The sequence below is a fragment of the Pygocentrus nattereri genome, chromosome 12 (assembly GCF_015220715.1).
Source record: "Pygocentrus nattereri isolate fPygNat1 chromosome 12, fPygNat1.pri, whole genome shotgun sequence".
NCBI lineage: Eukaryota > Metazoa > Chordata > Actinopteri > Characiformes > Serrasalmidae > Pygocentrus > Pygocentrus nattereri.
The window spans coordinates 40,478,832-40,495,233 of record NC_051222.1 but is presented as its reverse complement, the minus strand read 5'-3'; the positions used below and the strand labels follow the sequence as shown (position 1 = coordinate 40,495,233).

Genomic DNA, 16,402 nt, shown 5'->3' with positions numbered 1-16,402 from the left:
AGCTATAATAGAAAAATAAACCATATTAAGTAGTTTATGTCGTATCAGGACATATTAGAGGCCCCATTTCATGTCACCATGTCATCATTTATGATCTTCGGCCCCCTAAAATTAATATACAGTCCTGGAGTCAGGATCAAATAAACCAAGATATATATTTTAATATAGTTATTATCTCAGAGGGCTGGGGATACATAGTCTTGGTTCGAACCATCTGGCTTCAGTTAAATCCGCATTTCCATTGGAAACATGTCAGATATGTGAGAGAAATTAAAAGCAGGTCAACGTATTGATGCGGTATTTTATGTACACTCAATAATAATCATAATTCACACCAAAAACACCATGAAAGAGTCTTTATTACAATTATATACACGTCTGCATTTACATTAATGCGTGTGTGCTGTTATTAATAGGCAAGTTTGTACTGTACGTTGGCCAGAATAACTGAGGATCCAGGACCAACCCCAAACCCTGTGTAGACGGGCTCGGAGAACCAACAGTGGGACGTATGTATGTGGTTCGCCGTGAGGTTTGAGGAGATGCTGTAGAAGGACAGAGTCCTGTTCGGCCAGTCCAGATAGACTCCCACCCCGCTGGAGAGCCGAGACGAGGCTGGAACCTCCGGGCTGCGGTCACCGTGCCGGGCCGTGTAATAGTGACTGGTGCAGTAGAGACTCCAGGACTTTTCATTGTGTCCAAACCACAAATAAGAACCTCCTGTTTTCCTGTCGATTCCTCTATACGTCACGGCTACAGTCGAACTCTCGCTCAGTAACAGTGTCCACTCAGACGACACTGACCACCTGGTAGAACTGGTCAAAACTCTCCGGGAAATGGGGATACCCCTGCTGCTGTCTGACCCACAATGCCTTTCTGTTCCCCTCAGACAGAGACAGGACACTGCAGTGACACTGACAAGATGTGACTGCTAGGCTGAGAGTGGACTGACACCACACAAAAACATCCAGCAATCTGACCCCTGATGAAGGGCTAGAGGATAACTAACACAAACTGCACATCAGGAAACACACACAACAACAAGCTGGAGCCACAAGGGAGGGGTTTCTGATAAAAGTGGACAGTAAGTGTATATATGACAAACATTTGTGTGTGTGTGTGTGTGTGTACATACACTTTTTGAGCCCTAGTTTAATCCTGAACTCTCCTTCATGATCAACAGTGAAGAACACAAATGAAAACAAAAACAGAAGGTGAACAAAGGCAACAGAAACCTCTGAACCACCACACTAAGGAAACATCTACATTTTATGTATACCATTATGTATAACATTTAACATGTTTAATGCAGCCTTTCTTTAGCAGTATGATTTGTGTACTTGACTTGTCCAGTTGTGGGTCTTTCAGAAAATTAGTGAGCAGTTTCAGTCCTGATTCTCCAGGACTGTTGTAGCTCAGGTCCAGTTTTCTCAGGTAAGAGGGGTTTGAGCTCAGAGCTGAAGCCAGAGAAGAACAACCTTTGTCTGTGATCATACACCCAGACAATATGCAGAAAGAGAAAGACAAAGAGGGAGAAAGAAACATCAAACCCTGCAGAACAAAAGCATCAAACCCTGTAGAACAAAAACACCAAACTCTTCAAACTGATCTCTGTCCCTGACCTAGCATCAATCTCTGCCCTTCACCTTCCTCTGATCTCTGTCCTGACCTAGCATCAATCTTTGTCCCTCATCTAGCATCAACCTCTGTCTTTCTCCTTTCTCTGATCTCTGTCCCTGATCTAGCATCAATCTCTGTCCTTCACCTTCCTCTGATCTCTGTCCCTGATCTAGCATCAGCGTCTGCCAGGATAGAAACATGAAACCCTGCAGAACATAAATATCAAACCCTGCAGGACAGAAGCATCAAATCCTGTAGAACAAAAACACCAAACTCAGCAAGGGAGAAATATCAAACTCTTCATACTGATCTCTGTCCCTGTCCTAGCATTAATCTCTGCCCTTCACCTTCCTCTGATCTCTGTCCCTGACCTAGCATCAATCTTTGTCCCTCATCTAGCATCAACCTCTGTCTTTCTCCTTTCTCTGATCTCTGTCCCTGATCTTGCATCAATCTCTGTCCTTCACCTTCCTCTGATCTCTGTCCCTGATCTAGCATCAATCTTTGTCCCTCATCTAGCATCAACCTCTGTCTTTCTCCTTTCTCTGATCTCTGTCCCTGATCTAGCATCAATCTCTGTCCTTCACCTTCCTCTGATCTCTGTCCCTGATCTAGCATCAATCTTTGTCCCTGATTTAGCATCAACCTCTGTCTTTCTCCTTTCTTTGATCTCTGTCCCTGATCTAGTATCAATCTCTGTCCTTCACCTTTCTCTGATCTCTGTCCCTGATCTAGTATCAATCTCTGTCCTTCACCGTTATCTGATCTCTGTCCCTGATCTAGCATCAATCTCTGTCCTTCAACTTCCTCTGATCTCTGTCCCTGATCTAGCATCAATCTCTGCCCTTCACCTTCCTGTGATCTCTGTCCCTGATCTAGCATCAATCTCTGCCCTTCACCTTTCTCTGATCTCTGCCCTTTACCTTTCTCTGATCTCTGCCCCTGATCTAGCATCAATCTCTGCCCTTCACCTTTCTCTGATCTCTGTCCCTGATCTAGCATCAATCTCTGCCCTTCACCTTTCTCTGATCTCTGTCCCTGATCTAGCATCAATCTCTGCCCTTCATCTTTCTCTGATCTCTGTCCCTGATCTAGCATCAATCTCTGCCCTTCACCTTTCTCTGATCTCTGTCCCTGATCTAGCATCAAAACCTTGGACTCAGATTGGAAAAGGTCACTGAAATTGATTGGAGTGTCTTCAGTGCAACATCTCCAGGATTCTGCCTCAATGTGTATGACTTCTTGCTCAGTGCTCATTCCTCCTGTCCAGCCCTCCACTGCATAGAGTTCTGTGTAAATCTCATTCAAGCACACACGGCTGCCCTTTGCTGTTGTTCCTTCATACAATGTCTCAAAGCTACGTTTGAACTTAGACTTCAGTTTCTGGCTTTCTGCTTGTCTGTGGAACAAGAACACAAAAAATGCTTGTAAACAAATGTTCAACAAACTTAACTGTTGTCTGTCAGCCTTCACTTACAGAATGGCGTTGCATTTGTCCTAGAAAAACCTAGAATAATAAGCATTTCTCTTTTTGGCTCCTCAAATTGGACTATTCCAACCACTAGCTACACTGACCACCAATTCTGTTGCGTCAGCTAGCAGATATCTGTACTGGCTAGCAATGCGCTGAGCAATGGGGCAGAGGAAGAGCCATCCTAGTGAACTGGATAAAAACTCACAATCTCCTGAAAATATGGCTTTGGAGGAGGGGGTGAATGCTGAGCGTCACATGCAGGATGGAGAGCCAATCAGGCTGAACCAGTGGGCTAAGTTGCTGATAATATTCACCTGTGCCAGTTACTTATAGCCATCTCTTTTCTCAGTAGGTGGCAGAGCCCAGTGAGAGAAGGAGCCCAGTGGAGACACATGAAAAGATAAGAAAAAGAAAAAAAAAACACTGAAAGCTGAAAAGCTGATTGATGTCTTTCATTGTACTCATAATAAAAGGAAAGTCTGTGTCTCTGCATGCTGCTAATGGTGTCCTCACTCTTCCTGCCCTTCCAAAACCGTTACAATTTCCTATGCTTATTTAATGTCCAGGAAACCAGCCCTGTGTGCAATGGGGCAGAAGAGAGCCAAAAAGGGGTTCCACTGCTGTTACCAGTCGGAGAGAGAATGTGGTCATTCACCATTTTGAGGTGCAGGTTCTCTTCCTAAACCAGAGCTTTACTCTCTGACTGACTCGTCTATTTCAGAGTGAATGTTCAGTTCTGGTGAATTAGGCATCAGATCAGACTCGCCTCGTCGTCCCAGGAGTCTGTGAGGGGGTTCAGAAAGTTTCAACCTAGCGGCTTTCATGAAGAGTCGGTCCACTTCCTGAAACTCCTCCGTCACACATTAACCCAGAGCCGACACAGCGCTGGGGCTGTACATGGGCAGCTCCTCAACCATACCAGTTTCAGTGTGATTCAGTAGAGGAAGCTCTGCTGTGTTGCTTCAGTATGAGACTTCACAGAGGGACTGGAGTACACAGCACTGCCTACCCTGCATTTCCTGGCCACTTTATTAGAAACACCCCTCTCTGTGCTTCCACTAACTGGCCACTTCCAAAATCCTCTGGAAGTTGTACAGGAGAAACCTGCATGACTGAGTTAGGTTTGCGATGTGAGTCGCAAGAGAACGATAACTGGCCATCCAGAATCACACTGAGATTTCTAGCCTCTAGTTGGAACAATCAAAGAGTTCTTGAACGAGATGGCAAGATCATGATGAGGACCTGTAGATGCAGGGATGAATATCAGCTCAGTCTTGCTAGGATTGAGCTTCAGGTGCTGTGCTGCCATCCATGAAGACAGACAGACCTGCCGACATGCGACTGGAAATCTGTGTGTCAGAGGGTGAGAAAGAAAGCATTAGTTGAGTGACATCAGCATAAGAGTGATAAGAGAAGCCATGAGATGATATTACATCACCAAGAGAGCTAGTGTAAAAAGAAAAGAGAAGAGGACCCAGCACCGAGCCTTGTGGGACACCAGTGGAGGGCCTGCATGGACAAAATGTGGACCCTCTCCATGTTACCTGATGAAAGTGACCCTCCAGATAGGACTTGAACTACTTTCAAGCAGAGCCGGTGATTCCAAGGTTGGTGAGGACGTCCAGAAGGACTGTATGGTAGAATGCTGCCAAGAGGTCAAGAAGAATGTCACTGGCTGTTTACATGCAAAGCTTTTGCCAATCCTATTTCAGATTCAGACTGAGGTGTTCATTCTCACTCTATTCAACAGTCTGATGGAAAATCTTCACTTACATGCTCACTACAAGTAATCTGATGCAAAATGATGTGCATGCGTGGAGGAGTGCTTAGAGTAGACGTTACCATGACAGCGAACTTCACGTGAGGTCCAGTCAGAGAGAGATGAGCAGCAGTGAGCAGTGATTGTGTTTTTAACTGCTTTAAAATGACGTCAGACTCAGGAAAACGTCCTTCACATGTCCTTATTAAAAAAGGCCGAGAGGAAGTTGTCGCGGTCTGAGACACATAAGCTGGACGTCCGTCCCACCGCCATCTTTTAAAGATCAGAGCATGAACTTCGTCTCCTCTGCAGACCAGTTTCTGCTCCGCCGTGTTGAACAGAATAAACTTTCACTGTGACGCGACGCACATGCAGAATGTAATTGGAAACAGGAGTTTACATGGATATTATTCTTCTACTTGTATTCCGATTGGCCTCAATCGGACTAGACTATTCCGATTGGAATAGATCTATTAGTCGGATTACTAACAGATTCTTAGGCTGTATGTAAATGTGGCTACTGTTATGTTGTTTTACTTTACCCTACTTACCTTCGAAACGGTGAGCTTCTGCAACTGATCTGCCTCTGGGTGGCGCTGCAGAGAACTGGTTCACACAGTTAAACACTGACTGTCCAACCATAGCTTAGAAGATGCGACTAGGCCTAAACAGGTTGTGCCAAGTCTTCAGAACTTTACATTACCTTGTGTTTGGAGTACTAAAAAAAGGAAGTCAAGACAGCCTGATGGTTGTCACAATTGGCCCCTCCCAGTCCTGTCCATGTGTTCGTGTTGTGTTTTGGTCTAGTGCATGTGCTTTTTGTTTTGATCCCAGTCCAGCCCCTTGTTTGATTACTCCGCCTCTGATTGTCCCCACCTGTGTTCCCACCTGTGTCTTGTGATCCCTTGTTAGCCCTCATGTATTTAAGCCCTGTGTTTGCCCTGGTCTGTGTTGGTCTTTGTTCTGTTTGATTGTGCTGGTTGTTTTATGTTTATACTGTTTGGAGTTCTGTGTTCATTTTTGTCATTTCTGTCCCTCCTGCTCTTTGTGTCGGCTATATGAACCTGGACCGTTTTGACCATGACCCTGGATTTGCCCATAATAAAAGTCGCTTATCTCAGCACGTGCATCCACCTCATCACTTCCCACCATTACAGATGGTATGTGTGCACCTTCACCTGCATACTGAACAACCTCTTGCGTAGCCTATTCTTACATTTTGGAGGTATTTTTTACAAACCGAAACCCTGTTGGAGCTGTATTAGTTTTGTCAGAGAAGGTCCAGTAGTGTAATCTGTAATTTATGTGTGATTTGACTGACCAATTCATATGGGATAAATAATCTCTGTAATGTCCCAAAATTACCCCAAACAGCCCTTATCCAACCATCATCACACAAATGTTTAGCTCAGCACTAAGCAACATGAACCACACTTCCCAACACACTGCGAGGCTAAATGTCAGACAGACTATCATTAAAAATGTTCTCAAAAGTCTCGACCATCACCAAAAAGGATGTGGATTTCAGTAGAAGAGAAAAAATAAGAGTTATTAAATAAGAATTTAGAGAGGGATCGCTGATGCGTCCAGTTTCCCCCTTTAGAGAGGCTTCCAGAGACGCTGGAACAAAGAGATGAGGATGTATGTGCGAATCTTGCCATGAGCTTGAGGCTTTTAGAGGGACGTCTGGTTCCCATCACCACCACTGTGAGCAGTTCTGACTCTGTTTTTGGAGATTTGTTAATTGCGTATTAATGTTTAATCCCATAATGTGCCAGAAGTGTGACAGGGCAGTGATATAATTTTAAAAAGTCTTCTTTTATTCATGATTTTAAAGTCAGCTTTACTTTAGAAATAAGACCACATTTTGCCTGTACAGTACAGTTCACCACGCCACAACTGGACCGGTGAGACGGCAGGTCATTTTAAACGTAACAGCACCATCTACAGGCCACACAGCGCCTCTGCACCAGCAGAGCTTGACTCAGCCTCACCTCAAACACCCTTTGAATCGGAGCCGAGTTATTATTATGGAGAGGAATTGGTGTCAGACTGAAGATCAGTCAATACAGCGGACAGATATGAAATGCAGTGACATTACTGCTCCACAGTGAGACGCAGTGATATGATCCAAACAAACCCTCCATCACACTGTTTACACTCACACTCATCTCTGTACTGAACACTCCATCAGACCCCATTAAATGTTCAACCCCTTAAAATCTCAGGCTTATTACACACAAAGGCCTATCACTCAGCAATTACAGGGACTTCAGTGCAGACGGGGTGAGCGGTTCTTAGCATATAGAGGTGTGTAATAACACTTTGGGCCCAGTCCTGGCCATTCAAGGGTTAATAGAGGTGGGCAATGTGGCAAAATGTAATATCACAATACTTCAGCAAGTTTTTTGTTTACGATAAATGATTTGGCATCTTAAGATTTGGAACATATGAAGAGTGCCAGATTTGAAAAATAATACCAAAACCTATGGACCCAAATATTCGCATTCAACATTTCACACACTGAGCTGCGCTACAGTGGCCAGGGTCCGCCAGTGGGCCCCAAGTGTTATTAAACACCTGGCTGATGCTCTTATCCAGAGCGACTTACAGTTTGATCATTGTACTCAGGAAGGCGAAGGCAGTGTTGGGAGTCTTGCCCAAGGACTCTGATTGGTATAGTGTAGGGTGTTTACCCAGGTGGGGATTGAACCCCAGTAGAAGACAGAGGTGTTACCCACTACATCAACCAACCACCTCTATAAGGTAAGAGTAGCTCAGCCAGTTTGCACTGAAGTCTCTGTAGTTACTGAGTAATAAGCCTCAGTCTGCAATAAGACTGAGATTTTAAGGGAGTCAACATTAAATGGGTCATCAGTAAAGTGGTGAAGCGCAGTGTAATCACCGTAGACTGGTTTTCAATGTGGCACCACATTATAATCTAATCTCAGCTCTGAATAATAATAATAATAATAACAATAATAATAACAACAATAACAACAACAATAATAACAATAATAATAACAAACCTCTTTGACCATCTTCTGTTCTCCCCCTGATCTGCTGAGAACATCAATTACAGCAAAGATTAAATCAGAAAAACATTTAGATCAGATTTAGATGAGGTTTACATCAGATTTAGATCCGGTTTAGATCAGGTTTAGATCAAAGTTAGATCAGGTTTAGATCAGATTTAGATCAGGTTTAGATCAGGTTTAGATCCGGTTTAGATCAGGTTTAGATCCGGTTTAGATCAAATTTAGATCAAATTTAGATCAGGTTTAGATCAGGTTTAGATCAGATTTAGATCAGGTTTAGATCAGGTTTAGATCAAATTTAGATCAGGTTTAGATCAGATTTAGATCCGGTTTAGATCAGGTTTAGATCCGGTTTAGATCAAATTTAGATCAGGTTTAGATCAGGTTTAGATCAAATTTAGATCAGGTTTAGATCAGATTTAGATCCGGTTTAGATCAGGTTTAGATCCGGTTTAGATCAGGTTTAGATCAAATTTAGATCAGGTTTAGATCCGGTTTAGATCAGATTTAGATCCGGTTTAGATCAGGTTTAGATCCGGTTTAGATCAGGTTTAGATCAAATTTAGATCAGGATTAGATCAGATTTAGATCAGGTTTAGATCCGGTTTAGATCAGGTTTAGATCCGGTTTAGATCAAATTTAGATCAAATTTAGATCAGGTTTAGATCAGGTTTAGATCAGATTTAGATCAGGTTTAGATCAGGTTTAGATCAAATTTAGATCAGATTTAGATCAGGTTTAGATCAGGTTTAGATCCGGTTTAGATCAAATTCAGATCAGGTTTAGATCAGATTTAGATCCGGTTTAGATCAGGTTTAGATCCGGTTTAGATCAGGTTTAGATCAGGTTTAGATCAGATTGACTGCAGTTAAATCCATGGAAGGAGAAAAACATGTGTAAACAGGAAGAGCAGCGCAGTGAACCCAGCCAAAACTGTGGGAATGAATTCTGGGAGCCTTTTTCAAAATAAAAGTCCTCACAACCCCATTGTCTCATTTTTTTGAATGGGAATATTTTCTTAGATGCGATGGGTTCTCTTTCCTTAGACATGAAATGAATTCAACAGTTCAGGCAGCGCTGCGACACAAGCGCCCAGTCCAGATGATCAGAGCGCAGAGCTGTCAGAACAGAGAGGAGAACCAACAGAACAGACATGAAGGACCGGCGACTGAGCAGCTCCAGCTATTCGTTATTTTAGGGTGTTGCTAGGTGGATGATATATCATATCACGGATGGTTGCTATGGCATCCCAGGTGCTAGGGTGTTGATAGGATGTTACTAGGTGGTTGCTATGGTATCACATGTGTTAGTGTGTGTTGCGCTGGTCTGAGTGGATCAGACACAGCAGTGCTGCTGGAGTTTTTAAACACCTCAGTGTCGCTGCTGGACTGAGAATAGTCCACCAACCAAAAATATCCAGCCAACAGCGTCCTGTGGGCAGAGTCCTGCGGGCAGCGTCCTGTGACCACTGATGAAGGACTAGAGGATGACCAACACAAACTGTGCAGCAGCAGATGAGCTGTCGTCTCTGACTTTACACCTACAAGGTGGACCGACAAGGTAGGAGTGTCTAATAGAGTGGACAGTGAGTGGACACAGTGTTTAAAAACTCCAGCAGCACTGCTGTGTCTGATCCACTCGCACCAGCACAACACACACGAACACACCACCACCACGTCAGTGTTACTGCAGTGCTGAGAATGACTCACCACCCAAACAGTACCTGCTCTGTGAGGGTCCATGGGGGTCCTGACCACTGAAGAACAGGGTAACAGAGTATCAGAGAAACAGATGGACTACAGTCTGTAACTGTAGCACTACAGAGTGCAGCTATACAGTAAGTGGAGCTGATAGAGTGGACAGTGAGTGGAGAAACGAGGAGGTGGCCATGATGTTACGCCTGATCGGTGCATATTTGTTTTCTGTTCTTTGTTTTTTTTAGTCACTTTCTCTGTTTGCCTCCTCTTTTTTTTGTTTGTTTGCGACAACAATAAAACTTCCCGCTTACACGTTCCAGTTTCTATGATTTAAACGGAACCACCTGATATTTTTCAGGACCTTTTTCTCAGATCTTTATTGTCAGCACTTACGTTATTCAAAAGGTCTGATTTCTTGTGGGATTCCTCTCCTGTCATAAACAGGTGGGCCTTGAGACGGAAAAGGTTGCGAAGCCCTGCTCTAGGTAGAAGCTGTGCTGCGGCTTTCACCTTCTGCCCATTTACAACCCCCAGAGCACGTCAGGCTCCAGTCCTCGTGGAAGAAACCTCTGCAGACGTCAGCACTCTGCCTCGTTAAACACAGCTGATTCAGCTCTTCAGCTAATGAGACCTTCATGAGCTGAATTCAGAGTGTTAGACGAGGCTAAATGCTGATCCCTGCCGCACTTCCGCCTGGAATGTCCCCAGTTTGACTTGCCTGTCTAGAGTGATGCTGTTCTACTACTAGTGCGACAGGAAGAGGACAGTAGGCACGCGTATGGGTGCTCTACCACTCTGTTAACCATTGACGTAACAGTTCTCCAATATTGCAGTCAATATTTGGTTATTCTTCACAATTCAGAGAAGATATACTTGTGTAGTGATGCTCATGAATGTTCACAAGAAATGGTAATCTTCCTGAATGAAATATGCAGTAGTAGTTGAGGTTTACCAACATGTCTTTATTTAGCAATATTATGAGATCATCACATCAGGTCAGGTCTAGGACAGGGCAATATAACAATATATATCGTTATAGTCTGAAAAAATAAATATCGTGACGTATCGTGCACCATGAAAATTTCTTAAAGTATTGCAATATTATATTTTTTTCCGTATCTCCCACCTCTAGAAGGTCCCATTAAAAAAATCCCAGGCTCGCTGCTGTTTCAGCCATAATCCCAATTACAGCTTGCTTTGCAACCGTTGGCTTTGGCGGGGTAACGATGAGATCTCAGGATTTTGGTCGGTGGGTTTTGCTGTGTGTTTTCAAGTTGCTCAGCTGAGAAAAGCCCTTCCCGCACTCGGAGCACTGGTACGGCTTTTCCCCTGTATGAACATACAGGTGGGATTTGAGATGCGACAGCGTAACAAAGCCCTTCCCACACTCAGAGCAGACGTACGGCTTCTCTCCAGAATGCATCCTCATGTGGATCTGAAGGTGACCTGCCGTCGCAGATCTCTTTCCACACTCTCCGCAGACAAAGGGCTTTTCTCCCGTATGGAACCTCACGTGAATTTTAAGGTCGCCGGACCTGCGGAAGCTCTTGCCGCACTGGGAGCAGGTGTGCGGCTTCTCTCCGGAATGAATCTTCCGGTGCACCTTCAACTCCGAGGAACGTTTGAAACTCTTCCTGCACTCGGAGCACTGGTGAGGTTTGTCTTCCAAGTGTATGACCATGTGGCTCTTCAGAGAGTCCCCGCTGGTGAAACTCTTGTCGCACTGAGCGCAGCTGAACGGCTTTTCTCCAGTATGAATTCTTTGGTGTAATTTTAACTCGGAAAGACACACGAAGCTCTTCCCGCACTGGGAGCACTGATGGGGTTTGAGTCCTGCATGAAGCTTTAGGTGGTGGGTTAGGGTGCTGGTGCTGGTGAAGGTCTTACCACACTGAGTGCAGGAAGGCTGTTCTCCAGTGTGCATTCTCATGTGAGCCTTGAAGTCCCTCTTCCTCCAAAAACCTTTCCCACACTCAGAGCAGGTCATTGGATTGTTGCCGGTGTGAATTCTTTGGTGCGCTTTGAACTCCGGCAAAACGCTGAAGACCTTCCCGCAGTCAGGGCACTGGTGAGGCCCGCCATGTATGTAGGCATGCTTCTTCAGAACGTGAGCCGAAGTAAAACTCATCCCGCATTGGGTGCAAGGGAAAGGTCTTTCACCTCTGTGGATCATTATGTGGAGTTTGAGGTTGCTCAACCTGGAAAATCCTCGGCCGCAGTCGGAGCAGCTGAACGGCTTTTGGACGGAGTGAGTCATTTCATGAGCTCTTAGGTTCGTAGCCGTTCTGAAGCCCCTCTCGCAGACCGGGCACCTGTGAGGTTTCTCTCCACTGTGAATGTACAGGTGCTCCGTCAGGCTCTTCATGGAGGAGAACTCTTTACCACACTGAGAGCAGGGAAAGGGCTTCTCTCCGGTGTGAGTTCTCCGGTGAACTTTCAGGACTGAGGCAAACTGGAAGATTTTCCCACATTCAGGGCACTGATGAGATTTCAGTGAGCTCTGTTCCTGCTCCTCTCTGCTCTCGTCTTCATCATCTTCATCATCTCTTCCTAAGACCAAAACAAGAGTATAACAAATGAACTGATCATCCAAATTATAATCATATATCAGATAAAACAGTCAGATAAATAAAAGACAATGAAATTAAATAAAAGGGCAAAAGTTAATCTGAGCTAAAACAGCTCCAGATGGTCTGTGTCCAGACTAAACTGAGCTAAAACAGGTCCAGACTGTCTGAAGGTGGTCAGAGATTAGAAGTCTAAAATGGGTCCTGTAGTGACTCCAGCTCCTTGGGGCTCTGCAGAGCGGGGACTGTAACCCAGTGATATACCACCCTGTTACATTACTGTGCATCTCAGCGTCTCGATCATTCTGAAATACGTCTATGTTTATTCCATCAGTGCAGGTCTGAGGGGGTCTGTGGGTCACGTGTCAGACTCAGTCCTGGTGGATCAGAACCCTGCAGTCTTCAGCACTCTGCCTCATTAAACACACCTGATTCAGCTCTTCAGCTAATTAGGCCTTCATTAGCTGAATTCAGAGCGTTAGAGGAGGGCGACGCTCCATTCAACCCACAAGATCTCCAGTTTAAAACGCTGCTCCACGGATACACTTCAATACACTTAACACGCAGCCAGCCTTTATTTACTGCCCTTAACACGCAGCCAGCCTTTATTTACTGCCCTTAACACGCAGCCAGCCTTTATTTACTGCCCTTAACACGCAGCCAGCCTTTATTTACTGCCCTTAACACGCAGCCAGCCTTTATTTACTGCCCTTAACACGCAGCCAGCCTTTATTTACTGCCCTTAACACGCAGCCAGCCTTTATTTACTGCCCTTAACACACAGCCACCCTTTATTTACTGCCCTTAACACACAACCAGCCTTTATTAACCAAACTTAACAGTCTCTACACCAACAACTGCGTCTCTAAGGAATGAGCTATGAAGATCCTGAAGTTTGCAGATGCCTCCACCGTGATGTGCCTCTTAGCTGACGGTGAGGAGCCTGATTTCAGAAAGTAATTTGAGCAGCTGATCTCTTAGTGCAGCAGCAACCACCTGCAGCCCCCCATCCTTCCCCTCCTTACCACCAACGGCTCTGTGATTTCCAATGTTGAGACACTCATGTTCCTGAACACCACCACATCCGGGAAGTGGGAGTAGAACAAGGTCTTCATCACCAAAAGAGCCAAGCAGAGAACCTTCTTCCTGAGACAGCTGAAGAACTTAAACCTGCCTCGGAGTTTGATGATCCAGTTCTACACAGCGATCATCTTGAGTCCATCTTGAGTGATCATCTTGAGTCCACCTTCACATCATCATAACCATCTGGTTTGGTTTCTCCGCCTCACAAGAACGAGCCAAACTCCTTAGCATAATCAGGACAGCAGAGAGGATCATGGGATGGATTTGCCAACGCTTCAGAACATCTACAACAGCTGACCCCTCTCATCCTGGACATCACCTCTTCCTCTGGGAGAAGATTCAGAGATCGGATGTCTGTTCTGGTCCTGGGCTCAGAAACAGCTTTCACACTCAAGCAAATGTAGTGGACTCACAGAGCAAGTGGGCCTGCTGAAAAAGGCTCTAGAGTGAAAACAACCATAAAGTTATTGTGAAATTATGAAATCATAAGTGATTCTTCTTCTGTACTGTGATGGATTAGTGAGTAAAACTATCAGCAACGCTCACTTTATGACCACAGTTCCATCAAGAACGACTATTTTTCAATCAACTGAAGCCCAGAGTTGCAGAGCATCAGGACATTGTGATGGATTTGAGCTAGCAGTAGATTTAAGGTACCAGTATATGTAATAGCATAGCAACCAACTACCACACCTTAGCAACAACCTGGGACACCACAGCAACCACCTACAAACACCTTAGCAACCACCCTGGACACCATAGCAGTCACTGGATTTAAAGTACCAGCATATGTAATAGCATAGCAACCAACTAGCAACACCTCGGCAACAACCTGGGACACCACAGCAACCTACAAACACCTTAGCAACCACCTTGGACACCATAGCACCCTCCTACAAACACCTTAGCAACCACCTTGGACACCATAGCAGTCACTGGATTTAAAGTACCAGCATATTTAATAGCATAGCAACCAACTCGCAACACCTTAGCAACCACCTTGGACACCATAGCACCCTCCTACAAACACCTTAGCAACCACCTTGGACACCATAGCACCCTCCTACAAACACCTTAGCAACCACCTTGGACACCATAGCACCCTCCTACAAAGACCTTACCAACCACCTTGGACACCATAGCACCCTCCTACAAACACCTTAGCAACCACCTTGGACACCATAGCACCCTCCTACAAACACCTTACCAACCTCCTTGGACACCATAGAACCCTCCTACAAACACCTTAGCAACCACCTTGGACACCATAGCACCCTCCTACAAACACCTTAGCAACCACCTTGGACACCATAGCAGTCACTGGATTTAAGGTACCAGCATACTTAATAGCATAGCAACCAACTAGCAACACCTTAGCAATGACCTGGGACACCACAGCAACCTACAAACACCTTACCAACTTTCCCTTTCTAGTTTATTGCATTACGTTTTATAATAATAATAAAATATTACTTTATTTAAGCTTGTCCATTTATTCTTCATACCTTTGGATATAATAACTCATGACTGGATCATGGCCATGACCACCTCACGGTCAGGCACAGAATCATCATCACTGAAAACATAACAGCAACGGTTTACCTGTAGCAACATCTTCATGGTTCTCTGGACCATCTTCACCACCGTCCAGAACATCCTCCTCCTTAACGAGCACATCTCCATTCAGCTTTACAGCTGGTTCCAGCGCTGGCTGGTCTTCACTGCTCCAGTCAGGCTCCAGTGTTGGTTTGGGGTTCAGTTCATCTTCAGCCTCCTGCTTCATGAGCTCCTCCTCACCGTTAAACACAAACTCCAGGATCTCCACAGGGTTCGGCTCAGTCTTACAGGAGACCTGCTCAGACGGACCTTCTTCCACCTCCTGCAGGCGAGAGCAGCAACACACAGCCTCAGAGATCAGACACAGAACAGCATGAAGAGACCGATGTGTGGGTGGTCTCTGTCTCTAACGTTAGAGACCACACGCACTACACCGCATACGCTAACGTTAGAGACAGAGACCGACTCTCACTCAGTAGTTCTACAGTTACAGACTGTAGTCCATCTGTTTCTCTGATACTCTGTTACCCTGTTCTTCAGTGGTCAGGACCCCCATGGACCCTCACAGAGCAGGTACTGTTTGGGTGGTGGATCATTCTCAGCACTGCAGTAACACTGACGTGGTGGTGGTGTGTTAGTGTGTGTTGTGCTGGTCTGAGTGGATCAGACACAGCAGTGCTGCTGGAGTTTTTAAACACCTCAGTGTCGCTGCTGGACTGAGAATAGCCCACCAACCAGAAATATCCAGCCAGCAGCGTCCTGTGGGCAGCGTCCTGTGGGCAGCGTCCTGTGACCACTGATGAAGGACTAGAGGATGACCAACACAAACTGTACAGCAGCAAATGAGCTGTCGTCTCTGACTTTACATCTACCGACAAGGTAGGAGTGTCTAATAGAGTGGACAGTGAGTGGACACAGTGTTTAAAAACTCCAGCAGCAGTGCAGTGCTGTGTCTGATCCACTCGCACCAGCACAACACACACTAACACACCACCACCACGTCAGTGTTACTGCAGTGCTGTGTCTGATCCACTCGCACCAGCACAACACACTATCACAGCAGCGCTATGAACCCCAGACCGCCCGGATTACTGATGACTATCGCTGGAAACTCCGGTCAGTACCGAACCCGGCGGTCCGACCGCCTCCGCGTCCCTCAGTGCTTAAGGGTTCCGGACCTGTTTGCAGCGCTGGATCCGCTCTCCGTCCTCGGGTCGGTCCGCCCACATGCCGACAGCCGCGGTCCGGAGCTTAACTCGAGAAAAAGCGATTTAGAAACGGACCGAGACGCCACAGAACGACTACGCAGCGCTGCAGCCAGCCAATCAGAACGCAGCACGGGTACCGCGTCACTTCCGCTCCGTGTTAGAGCGCAACAAAAAACAAAAACAAAACAGAAATTTAAAGCTTTAAAGTTAAAAACTAAAGACTTCATATCACATTATATATCATATATATCCTATTATATATCTTATTATATTACATATCCTATCAGATTATATATCCTATTATATTATATATATCCTATTATATTATATATCCTATCGGATTATATATCCTATTATTATATCTTATTATATTATATATATCCTATTATATATCTTATT

The 16,402-nt window shown here is 45.1% G+C and overlaps 2 protein-coding genes across 4 annotated transcripts; both read right to left on the bottom strand.

Moving 5' to 3' along the window:
* Positions 1 to 257: 257 nt before the first annotated feature.
* On the bottom strand, positions 258 to 3,203 carry LOC108415208 (ribosome-binding protein 1-like). The gene is made up of 2 exons (XM_037543235.1): positions 1,992 to 3,203; positions 258 to 1,669 (listed from the first exon to the last, which is right to left on the bottom strand). Exons 1-2 carry the CDS (start codon positions 2,875 to 2,877, stop codon positions 1,629 to 1,631), a joined length of 927 nt encoding a protein of 308 aa, XP_037399132.1. The 5' UTR covers positions 2,878 to 3,203; the 3' UTR covers positions 258 to 1,628.
* Positions 3,204 to 10,529: 7,326 nt separating this feature from the next.
* Positions 10,530 to 16,115, bottom strand: LOC108415211 (gastrula zinc finger protein XlCGF28.1-like). Of its 3 annotated transcripts, none has more exons than XM_017688216.2 (3): positions 15,974 to 16,115; positions 14,841 to 15,117; positions 10,530 to 12,138 (listed from the first exon to the last, which is right to left on the bottom strand). In XM_017688216.2, exons 1-3 carry the CDS (start codon positions 16,022 to 16,024, stop codon positions 10,823 to 10,825), a joined length of 1,644 nt encoding a protein of 547 aa, XP_017543705.1. In that variant the 5' UTR covers positions 16,025 to 16,115; the 3' UTR covers positions 10,530 to 10,822. The 3 variants fall into 3 exon arrangements, with proteins under 3 accessions (XP_017543705.1, XP_017543706.1, XP_017543708.1); XM_017688217.2 differs by having other exon boundaries at positions 15,920 to 16,054; XM_017688219.2 differs by lacking the exon at positions 15,974 to 16,115 and adding an exon at positions 15,324 to 15,379.
* Between the last annotated feature and the right edge of the window lie 287 nt (positions 16,116 to 16,402).

Excerpts from the sequence above, each read along its gene's own strand:
- LOC108415208 (XM_037543235.1), bottom strand. The coding sequence starts at position 2,877 with ATGAGCACTGAGCAAGAAGTCATACACATTGAGGCAGAATCCTGGAGA. Across the intron at positions 1,670-1,991 it reads GGGACAAAGATTGATGCTAG|GTCAGGACAGAGATCAGAGG; the intron begins GTCAGGGACAGA and ends GATTGATGCTAG.
- LOC108415211 (XM_017688216.2), bottom strand. The coding sequence starts at position 16,024 with ATGTGGGCGGACCGACCCGAGGACGGAGAGCGGATCCAGCGCTGCAAA. Across the intron at positions 15,118-15,973 it reads GGATCCAGCGCTGCAAACAG|GAGGTGGAAGAAGGTCCGTC; the intron begins GTCCGGAACCCT and ends TCTCGCCTGCAG. Across the intron at positions 12,139-14,840 it reads CCATGAAGATGTTGCTACAG|GAAGAGATGATGAAGATGAT; the intron begins GTAAACCGTTGC and ends TTTTGGTCTTAG.